The following is a 10,824-nucleotide window of genomic DNA, read 5'->3' as shown; positions in this document are numbered from 1 at the left end:
CCTGACACTCAATTGGCTAATAATGGTTTTATTACAGTAGAGTAAAATAGAGAATAATATAACTGTTTTGTCCCTTCGAGGATGGAAATTGTTCTTTGGCATCACCACTGTTCATTTTCTTCCATATTGTACCTTTTTTCTGGAACTGTAGTAACCCAATATTTAAGATTGACGTTACATTTTCTGCAGCTTGATCGCCTTTAGCCCTTGTCTTGTCATAATCCCATAGTTTTTTATGTGCAACACACAAACTGGGTTTACCAGGCTACATTTTCAATGCATTGAAGTATTTTCTAGTGAATATGGTATCCATACTAGGACACGTCCATGGGAAGTTGAGTCAGAGTCACTTGGAGTTGGCGTGTCTCCTTAGCATTGTGTAATGGTGTTCTCTTGTCCCAGCTATCTCAGACTCCCTGTGGGTTAGTTCAGCAGGATCATGTAAGGGCAGATGTTTCGAATTGGAAGAAGCTTTACCGCCAGGTTGCAGATGTGACAACTTGTGCAAAACCTACTACAGCTGCTGCTCAGATTTCGATGAGCACTGTTTAAAAACAGGTTTGTGTACCAGCTTGTCTTTGAACTATTTTCTCTTACGGTGTCTCTTACTGTGGTGCCATGGTATAATTGCACAATAGGCCCGATGGGGTGTGGTATATGGCCGTATACCACTAACACCCGAGGTGCATTATTGCTATTATACCATGGCTAAGGGCTGTTCTTAAGCATCACGCAACAAGGAGTGCCTGTATACAGCCCTTAGCCGTGGTATATTGGCCGTATACCACAAACACCCGAGGTGCCTTAATGCTATTATCAACTGGTTACCAACGTAATTATAGCAGTAAAAATAAATGTTTTGTCATACCCATGGTATACGGTCTGATGTACCATGGGTTTTAGCCAATCAGCATTCAGGGCTCGAACCACCAAGTTTACAATCCCCAATATGAACAGATTATAACCATCCACTACTTTTGAAAATAATTAAACCAAATAAAAAAAATGGCTGATATTGAATTTGCTTTCTGATTGATTTGTGTGCATGAGTCATGACTATGGTCCTGTTGTAGCTAGTTGTTGATGCTGAATACAGACTCTTATGTCCCTTCCCTGGTGCAGCGGGTGGCTTTGAGTGCAGTGAAGATCGCTGTGGGGAGACGAGGAATGATGAGCATGCATGCCACTGCTCAGAAGATTGTCTGGAGAAAGGAGACTGCTGCACCAACTACAAAGCCCTCTGCAAAGGTACACACTCAAACTTGGGATGTATGAAAGGCTGTTGAAGAAAGTTAATTTAGGTCAGTTCATTCCATATTGAGACACAAATGGGAAGGCAGTTGGTTAGAAGGTGACATAGGATGTGGGCTTTGGTTTCTTGTCTTGCATTTTCCTTTGGACAGAAGTGCATTAGCTTCACATATGTTGTTTGCTCTACAATGAACCGATAAAAAGTGCAAGCTGTGAGTAACTTTCACATTCTTCATGTATTATACGTATCATCCTCATACTCTGACAACCCTTGCTAATCTGCATATTTTCGAAATGAAGAAGTGAAACATTGCAACAAGCAGTGTGAAGAAAATTCTTATTTTGAATCAAATTCCAAAGTACCGGCAACAGACTTTTACTAGATCATGTGCTAGACTTTTCCAATTCTCCTATTGCAGGAGACACTAAATGGGTGGACGGTGAGTGTGAGGACATCACAGGCCCTGAATGTCCTGCAGGGTAGGTTTGAATCAAAAACTCAAGAATGTTTTCTTATTATTTATGATTTTGTCCTCAGAAACAGCGACAATGGCTTCATGGTCTGGGGAAAGTGGCAGCAGTTGAGCAGTCACCTCCAACTTGGACTGGAACCAGTAGCCCTGTTGGCACTAACACTGCTAGGCCATATGGTTCCCATATAATTTGTGTAAACTAAAGAAGTGACATCTTATCAACATGAAATTTTCCATGACAGCTTTTGAGTATTTGATCATTCTTCCCAGTTTTATCCGCCCTCCTCTGATCATGCTGTCGGTGGATGGGTTCCGGGCCTCCTACATGAAGAAGGGCAAAGCGGTGATCCCCAACCTGGAGAAACTGAGTAAGTCACTCCCACTCACATCCTGACACTAGATAGGCCATACTGTAGCTAATGGCGTTGAAAGCAGAAAAGGTGAAGTACCCAGGCAACTTGCATGTCAATCACATTTATTTTATAAAGTCGTTTTTACGTTAGCAGTTGTCATAAAGTAGCTTACAGATACCCAGCCTAAAACCCCAAAGAGCAAGCCATGCAGAGGCAGAAGCACAGTGGCTAGGAAAAACTACATAGAAGGCATAGGGGTGTCTAGGAAAAAAACACCCGCTACTCTACTCTATTATGTTTTAGATCAGAATGGATGTGTTTAGTTATCATGCAGTGTGATGAAAGATTCTAGGCTACTGATCATTGGCTAATTTATTTCCATATAGGAACATGTGGCACTCATGCACCCTACATGCGACCAGTGTACCCCTCCAAAACTTTCCCCAATTTGTATACTCTTGCCACGGTATGTTTACTTATTCCGATGCATGTCCATATGAATTTCCACTGTTTTATTGAAACTTGAAATAAAATATGTTTTCAATTAGATGGTTTCCAATACATGTCCATGTACATTGTAACAGCATGTAACAACATTATAATAACATTGTAACAACTTTTAAACAGATCACTTATGTTTCAATGATGTTTCTCTGGTAACTCTGTGAGTTGTGATGTTTTCAAGGGGCTTTATCCTGAGTCTCATGGAATAGTGGGAAACTCCATGCATGACCCTGTGTTCGACGCCAACTTCCACTTGAGGGGGAGGGAGAAACTGAACCACCGCTGGTGGGGTGGCCAACCTGTGAGTGTATAGATACTGTCCAATTCTTCACACTTACACCGTTTTTAAACTTAGGGAAATACACCAATACGTTTGCAGAAGCACAATGACATTTCTAGTGTAAGATAGCAACTTGGAGCAGCATCAAGTGGTTTTAAGAATGGATAAGATAATAAGTGAATGGGTTTTTTGCATACTGTATGCCTCATGTTTTATATCTGTGCTTGGAACAATGCTTGTTTCCCTGTATGTCTGTAGATCTGGATCACTGCAGAGAAGCAAGGGGTGAAGGCAGGCACCTTCTTCTGGCCGTGGTGTGTTAACTCTCTTTGTCAATTACTTTTAGTTTTTTGACTGTCAGTTTTGCCCTTTATGAATGTGTTATTCAGTGCGTTTCTATGGGCTATAGCAGTAAAGGCCAAATTCAATATTGTATCAAATCATTTGTATATATATTTTTTATACCTACAGGGGTCCAAATATTCCAAATCAAATAGCTAAAGGATCCATGGTATTACCATCTTTAAACCCCCCCTCCATTGAGTGGTGAAACTTAGTATAAAGATGATGATAAGGGTCAATATACATACAAATAAGTTGTGATTTTACTTGTGAAATGACGCAAACATTTGCATATCTATGACCTAATAAGCACGAGGGAGCTGGTCCATCCTACAGCACATCTTTACAAACAATACCCCCCATACAAGCAGACACATTGTCCATTGAGCTCTCAAAGCATGGTAGCGTAGAGCCCAGCTTGTTTTGCTAGCAAGTTTCCCTAATTAGTATACAAACATGAGAGCCACGTTAGACTGCCAGACGAACACTTTGGTTGATATTTCTACGTTTTGGCACCCTTTTGGATTTTTGAGATACCTTGGTCAGTATACTTGACTGACATGTCTGTGTCGTTGCAGGGTGATTCCACTGGAGAGGAGAATCCTGACCATCTTGCGTTGGCTAAGTCTTCCTGACGATGAGAGGTTAGATATTCATCCCCAATGCTCATTTCATGTTAACATCAACCTGTGCCAACCTCACTTCCACCAATTTGTCCAACCAAATTTCCCCAAGACACTCAGATGGACTAATTTGGGAGGGGGCGGGAGCATTAATATATATAAGAGTATTAATAGATACTGAATAGAGAAGCAAGCTACTGTACTGATTATGGGTCAGTGGTTGAGCTGTGTGTCTGTACTGGGGTCAGTGGTTGAGCTGTGTGTCTGTACTGGGGTCAGTGGTTGAGCTGTGTGTCTGTACTGAGGCCAGTGGTTGAGCTGTGTGTCTGTACTGAGGTCAGAGGTTGAGCTGTGTGTCTGTACTGAGGCCAGTGGTTGAGCTGTGTGTCTGTACTGAGGTCAGTGTTTGAGCTGTGTGTCTGTACTGAGTATGGGTCAGTGGTTGAGCTGTGTGTCTGTACTGAGGTCAGAGGTTGAGCTGTGTGTCTGTACTGGGGTCAGTGGTTGAGCTGTGTGTCTGTACTGAGGCCAGTGGTTGAGCTGTGTGTCTGTACTGAGGTCAGAGGTTGAGCTGTGTGTCTGTACTGAGGCCAGTGGTTGAGCTGTGTGTCTGTACTGAGGTCAGTGTTTGAGCTGTGTGTCTGTACTGAGTATGGGTCAGTGGTTGAGCTGTGTGTCTGTACTGAGGTCAGAGGTTGAGCTGTGTGTCTGTACTGAGGTCAGTGGTTGAGCTGTGTGTCTGTACTGAGTATGGGTCAGTGGTTGAGATGTGTGTCTGTACTGAGTATGGGTCAGTGGTTGAGATGTGTGTCTGTGTGCTATTTCTAGGCCCTATGTGTACGCTGTCCACTCAGAGCAGCCTGACACCTTCGGACACAGACTGGGGCCCTTCAGCACTGAGGTGAGCTCCTCTGATTGGGCCAGAAATAACCTCATCCCCAGGCTCAAATTGGTTCGACAGAGAGAGCGAGAGCTGGCTGGTGGACGAAATTAGGCCAAAGATGGTTAATGGTTGCTATGGGGTTGTGTGGGTGTGGTGGGGGAAGTTTCACGTAAGAGCAACTAATTTTAAGGGGCTAAAGAGCTAAATCATGTTGCGCTCTCTAACTACGGTGATATTTACGCATCGATACTGTAAATACAGGTAAAATGTTATCATGAACCACAATTTACAAATTCCAGAGATTGTTCTTCAGGCATGACTTACTGTAGTAACCTTGGTGTGTTTTGTGTGCTGTAGTTGGACAACCCCCTGAGGGAGATTGATAATGTCATTGGACAGCTGATGAACGGCCTGAAGCAGATGAACCTACACCGCTGTGTCAACATCATCGTCGTTGGAGACCATGGTATGGAAGAATAGACCACAATGTTGAATTGTATCTGCACTAGCCTATGTCTACTCTGGTTAACTGACTTAATATTTTGTTAATTTAACTAGGCAAGTCAGTTAAGAACACATTCTTATTTACAATGTTGCCCTACCGGGGAACAGTGGGTTAACTGCCTTGTTCAGGGGTAGAACAACAGATTTTTACGTTGTCAGCTCAGGGATTCAATCCAGCAACCTTTTGGTTACTGGCCCAACACTCTAACCACTTTGCTACCTGCCACCCCTGAATAACACCCAAACCAGATGTCTTTCCCTGATGTCTTGATAACATTGTGAAAATATCCATATTTACCTTGTTGTAATCTGGTTATTTGATGTCTCTACAACCAGAAAACCATTTTACAAGCATAAAATCATGTTTTTTTAAATGTTTATTAACCTTGGCTTATGTTAACTTGTCTCTTTCTCCCCCTAGGAATGGAGGAGGCCCACTGTGATAGGACTGAGTTCCTCAGTACCTATCCTGTGAACGTGGATGAGATCAATCTGATCCCTGGATCTCTTGGGAGAATCCGGGCCCGGGATCCCAAATCAACCACCTGTGAGTTACACAGTACTGTAAGAGAATGGATGGAGCAGGCTAGATGTGTGAACTAGAATGTGTTCACACATATTTCTTTCTTTCTAGTTTATTTTCCTATGTGTCTGTTTTACTTTTTTATGTTTACTTTTTTCAGATGACCCAAAAGTAGTTGTGGCAAATCTTACAGTAAGTGCACATGGGGGGGGGGGGGGGATTATTATGTTTTTGTTAGATATTTTGCTGGCTGTGTAGAACTTACAGTAAGTCATCTACATGTGTGGTCACAGAGTCCATGTAATGACCTTGTTTTTCAGTGTAAAATGCCAACCCAGCACTTTAAGCCTTACTTGAAACAACACCTCCCGAAACGGCTTCACTACGCCAACAACCGCAGAATTGAGGCTGTCCACTTACTCATGGAGAGAAAGTGGCACGTTGCTTGGTATTGTATTTTTCTACACTACTAGTACTATCAACTCAACTAGATTAAGTTAAAAGCATTATATGGAATTTGTGGACTAATTGGTTTTTGTGTAATGCTTTTTATTTTGTATATTCTTTCTATGTGATGCAGGAAAGTACCTGAAAACAGGAGGCATCCTGGGAGATGTGGTTTCTTTGGTGACCACGGATTTGACAATAAGATCACCAGTATGCGGGTAAACACTTAAATTAACATTCTATCAGTGCAACATTTTTCAGATACTGTACTGTATTCTTAGCTGCTTGTGCTTACATTGTTTCCAATGTTTGTTCCCTATATAGACAATCTTTTTGGGCTATGGACCAAGCTTTATGTTCCAGACCAAAGTGGCAGAATTTGAAAATATCGAGTTGTACAATGTCATGTGCGGTACGATTTCTTTCTGTACTTATTAAGTGCTAGTACGAGCTTATTTGTTGGCACCCCTTATTACTCTGAAACCAATATTTACAAGAGTTATTTCATATCCAGGAAATATAAAGTCTCTGTGGAAACTTTGTTGCATACCAAATCCATCTCATATGCCCTTCTTTCCCAGACCTCCTGGGCTTAGTCCCTGCCCCTAACAATGGAACCCATGGCAGTCTGAATGACATGCTGAAAGCTCCTCCTTTCACACCGATCATGCCAGAGGAAGTGACCGCACCCACCACCTCTGACACCACCTCTGCCACAACCTACGACTTGGGATGTAGCTGTGACAATGAGGTCAGTGGTGAGGTCATGACTGGAAACCAACTCAAAGAGTTTCATAGAGTAACAGGGTTGGGGTACATTCCATTTTCATTTCAGGTCATTTGGGAGCTACATTGAAATTCCAATTCCTTTCCATTTATTACAACTTAATGACACATACATTCTTGAAATCACTTCTTAAAGGTAACAATTAAGTACCTTGCTGTTGGTTTCAATTAAAATGGTCAAAAAGAAACAAAAATAGCTTCTTAGCAAAGAGCAATTTCTCAAGCAAGAATTTAGCTCGGACTGTCTGGGACTGGTCTGATTAGGGAGGTAAAACTGAAAACTAGCTGGTATTGGCAGAGAGGTTTGGAACTCTCTTTCTTATAATGGCGCCGGAGGGGATGGGTGCCGTTTTACGGGCTCCTAACCAACTGTTCAATTTTGTTTGTTTTTTCGCATTGTTTGTAACTAATTTTGTACATAATGTTGCTGCTACCATCTCTTATGACCGAAATGAGCTTCTGGACATCAGAATTGCGATTAATCAACTCGAACTGGACAAAGATGTTATTTTAATGAATCCGACGCGAAGGATTTACTGCTTTGTCAAGACAATGCCCAAAACCCCATCATCAGCATGAAGAAAACACGGAGGGAAAGGTGGAGGAGGGCGGGGTGCCTTGTAAGAATTTGCCGACGAGTAGGTAAAGCACCACTTCCCTCCGTATTATTGGCCAACGTGCAATCATTGGAAACAAACTGGACGATCTACGATTGAGACTATCCTACCAACGGGACATTAAAAACTGTAATATCTTATGTTTCACCGAGATGTGGCTGAATGACGACACGGATAATATAGAGCTGGCTGGCTTCTCCGTGCATCGGCAGGACAGAGCAGCTACGTCTTGTAAGACGAGGGGCGGAGGTGTGTGTCTATTTGTCAATAACTGCTGGTGCGCGATGTCTAATATCAAAGAAGTCTCAAGGTATTGCTTGCCTGAGGTAGAATACCTCATGATAAGCATTAGACCACACTGTCTACCAAGAGAGTTCTCATCTATATTATTCGTAGCCGTCTATGTACCACCACAAACCGATGCTGGCACTAAGACTGCACTCAACGAGCTGTATAAGGCCATAAGAAAACCAGAAAATGCTAGTCCAGAAGTGGTGCTCCTAGTGGCCGGGAACTTTAATGCAGGCTAACTTAAATCAGTTTTACCTAATTTCTACCAGCATGTCACATGTGCAACCAGAGGAAAAATAAATCTAGACCACCTTTACTCCACACACAGAGACGCGTACAAAGCTCTCCCTCGCCCTCCATTTGGAAAATCTGACCATAATTATATCCTCCTGATTCCTGCTTACATGCAAAAATTAAAGCAGGAAGTACCAGTGACTCACTTAATACGGAAGTGGTCAGATGACGTGGATGCTATTCTACAGGACTGTTTTGCTAGCACAGACTGGAATATGTTCCAGGATTCATCCAATGGTATTGAGGAGTATACCACCTCAGTCACCTGCTTCATCAATAAGTGCATCGACGACGTTGTCCTCACAGTGACCGTACATACATTTCCCAACCAGAAGCTATAGATTACAGGCAACATCCGCACCGAGTTAAAGGCTAGAGCTGCCGCTTTCAAAGAGCGGGACACTAATCTGGACTGTTATGAGAAATCCCGCTATGCCCTCAAATTAACCATCGAACAGGCAAAGCATCAATACAGGACTAAGATTTAATCCTACTACACCGGCTCTGATGCTCGTCGGATGTGCAGGGCTTGAAAAATATTACGCACTACAAAGGGAAACCCAGCCGCAAGCTGCCCAGTCAAGCGAGCCTACCAGTCGAGCGAAATGCCTTTTATGCTCGCTTCGAGCCAAGAAACACTGAAGTATGCATGAGAGCACCAGGTGTTCCGAACGACTGTGTGATCACGCTCTCGGTAGCCGATGTGAGCAAGACCTTTAAACAGGTCAACATTCACAAAGCCGCGGGGCCAGATGGATTACCAGGACGTGTACTCAAAGCATGCGCGGACCAACTGGCCAGTGTCTTCACTGACATTTTCAACCTCTCCTTGACCTAATCTGTAATACCTACATGTTTCAAACAGACCACCATAGTCCCCGTGCCCAAGGAAGCGAAGGTAACCTGCCTAAATGATTACCGCCCCGTAGCACTCATGTCGGTGGCCATGAAGTGCTTTGAAAGGCTAGTCATGGCACACATCAACACCATCATGCCGGAAACCCTTGACCCACTCCAATTTGCGTACTGTCACGCCCTGACCGTAGATTGCTTTGTATGTTTCTATTTTTAGTTTGGTCAGGGTGTGATGTGGGTGGGTATTCTATGTTGTAGGTCTAGGATTTCTGTTTCTATGTGTTTGGCCTGGTATGGTTCTCAATCAGAGGCAGTTGTCTATCGTTGTCTCTGATTGAGAGCCATACTTAGGTAGCCTGTTTTCCCACTTGTGTTTGTGGGTGGTTATTTTCTGGTTAGTGTTTGTTGCACCTGTCAGAACTGTTAGTTGATCGTTTTGTTGTTTTTGTTCGTGTATTCATTTTGATTAAAAGTATTATGGATACGTACCACGCTGCACTTTGGTCCTCCTCTCCTTCTCCCGACGACGTTCGTTACACGTACTGCCCCAACAGTTCCACAGATGACGCAATCTCAATCGCACACTCAATCCACACTGCCCTTTCCCACCTGGACAAAAGGAACACCTATGTGAGAATGCTGTTCATTGACTACAGCTCAGCGTTCAACACCATAGTGCCCACAAAGCTCATCAATAAGCTAAGGACCCTGGGACTAAACACCCCCCTCTGCAACTGGATCCTGGACTTCCTGACCGGCCGCCCTCAAGTGGTAAGGGTAGGCAACAACACATCTGCCACGCTGATCCTCAACACTGGAGCCCCTCAGGGGTGTGGATTAGTCCCCTCCTGTACTCCCTGTTTACCCACGACTGGGTGGCCAAGCACGACTCCAACACCATCATTAAGTTTGCTGACGACACAACAGTGCTAGGCTTATCATCGACAACGATGAGACGGCCTATAGGGAGGAGGTCAGAGACCTGGCAGTGTCGTGCCAGGGCAACAACCTCTCCCTCAATGTGAGCAAGACAAAGGAGCTGATCGTGGACTATAGGAAAAGGCGGGCCGAACAGGCTCCCATTAACATCAACGGGGCTGAAGTGGACCAGGTCAAGAGTTCCTTGGTGTCCACATCACCAACAAACGATCCTGGTCCAAACATAACAAGACAGTTGTGAAAAGGGCACAACAACACCTCAGGAGACTGAAAAGACCGTAATCTGTAAGACCGGCATCTGACCGTAAAGCGCTACAGAGCGTAGTGCGTACGACCCAGTGCATCACTGGTGCCAAGCTTCCTGCTATCCAGGACCTATATACTAGGAGGTGTCAGAGGAAGGCCCAATAAATTGTCAAAGACTCCAGTCACCCAAGTCATAGACTGTTCTCCCTGCTACAGCACGGCAAGTGGTACTGGAGCGCCAAGTTTAAAACCAAAAGGCTCCTTAACAGCTTCAGCCCCAAGCCATAAGAATGCTGAACAATTGATCAAATGGCCATTCCCCCCGCTTTGTTTTTACATTGCTGCTACTCGCTGTTTATGAACTATGCATAGTCACTTTACAAATTACCTTGACTAACCTGTAACACCGCACATTGACTCGGTACCGGTACCCCCTGTATATAGCCTCATTATTGTTATGTAATATTCTTATGTTACTTTTCTTTTTTTTTTACTCTAGTTTATTTAGTAAATATTTTCTTAACTCTATTTCTTGAACTGCATTGTTGGTTGAGGGCTTTAAAGTAAGCATTTCACGGTAAGGTCTACCTACACCTGTTGTATTCGGCGCATG

General features: G+C 43.6%; 1 protein-coding gene across 2 annotated transcripts in view; it reads left to right on the top strand.

The window, feature by feature from the left end:
- The window catches only part of LOC139558957 (autotaxin-like), a 38,183-nt gene that overhangs the window by 1,874 nt on the left and 25,485 nt on the right, over positions 1-10,824 (top strand). For both annotated transcript variants that reach the window (XM_071374488.1, XM_071374487.1), the window contains exons 3-18: positions 403-558; positions 1,123-1,248; positions 1,671-1,731; positions 1,995-2,092; positions 2,464-2,543; positions 2,763-2,882; positions 3,120-3,175; positions 3,782-3,847; positions 4,655-4,727; positions 5,067-5,175; positions 5,635-5,760; positions 5,897-5,928; positions 6,057-6,184; positions 6,317-6,401; positions 6,508-6,595; positions 6,765-6,934. In XM_071374488.1, coding sequence (XP_071230589.1) covers positions 403-558; positions 1,123-1,248; positions 1,671-1,731; positions 1,995-2,092; positions 2,464-2,543; positions 2,763-2,882; positions 3,120-3,175; positions 3,782-3,847; positions 4,655-4,727; positions 5,067-5,175; positions 5,635-5,760; positions 5,897-5,928; positions 6,057-6,184; positions 6,317-6,401; positions 6,508-6,595; positions 6,765-6,934 — 1,574 coding nt within the window. The remainder of the gene's footprint in view (positions 1-402; positions 559-1,122; positions 1,249-1,670; positions 1,732-1,994; positions 2,093-2,463; positions 2,544-2,762; positions 2,883-3,119; positions 3,176-3,781; positions 3,848-4,654; positions 4,728-5,066; positions 5,176-5,634; positions 5,761-5,896; positions 5,929-6,056; positions 6,185-6,316; positions 6,402-6,507; positions 6,596-6,764; positions 6,935-10,824) is intronic.

Source organism: Salvelinus alpinus, chromosome 29 (genome assembly GCF_045679555.1).
Source record: "Salvelinus alpinus chromosome 29, SLU_Salpinus.1, whole genome shotgun sequence".
NCBI lineage: Eukaryota > Metazoa > Chordata > Actinopteri > Salmoniformes > Salmonidae > Salvelinus > Salvelinus alpinus.
The sequence above is the reverse complement of the archived record's forward strand: the minus strand, read 5'-3'. Positions and strand labels throughout refer to the sequence as shown.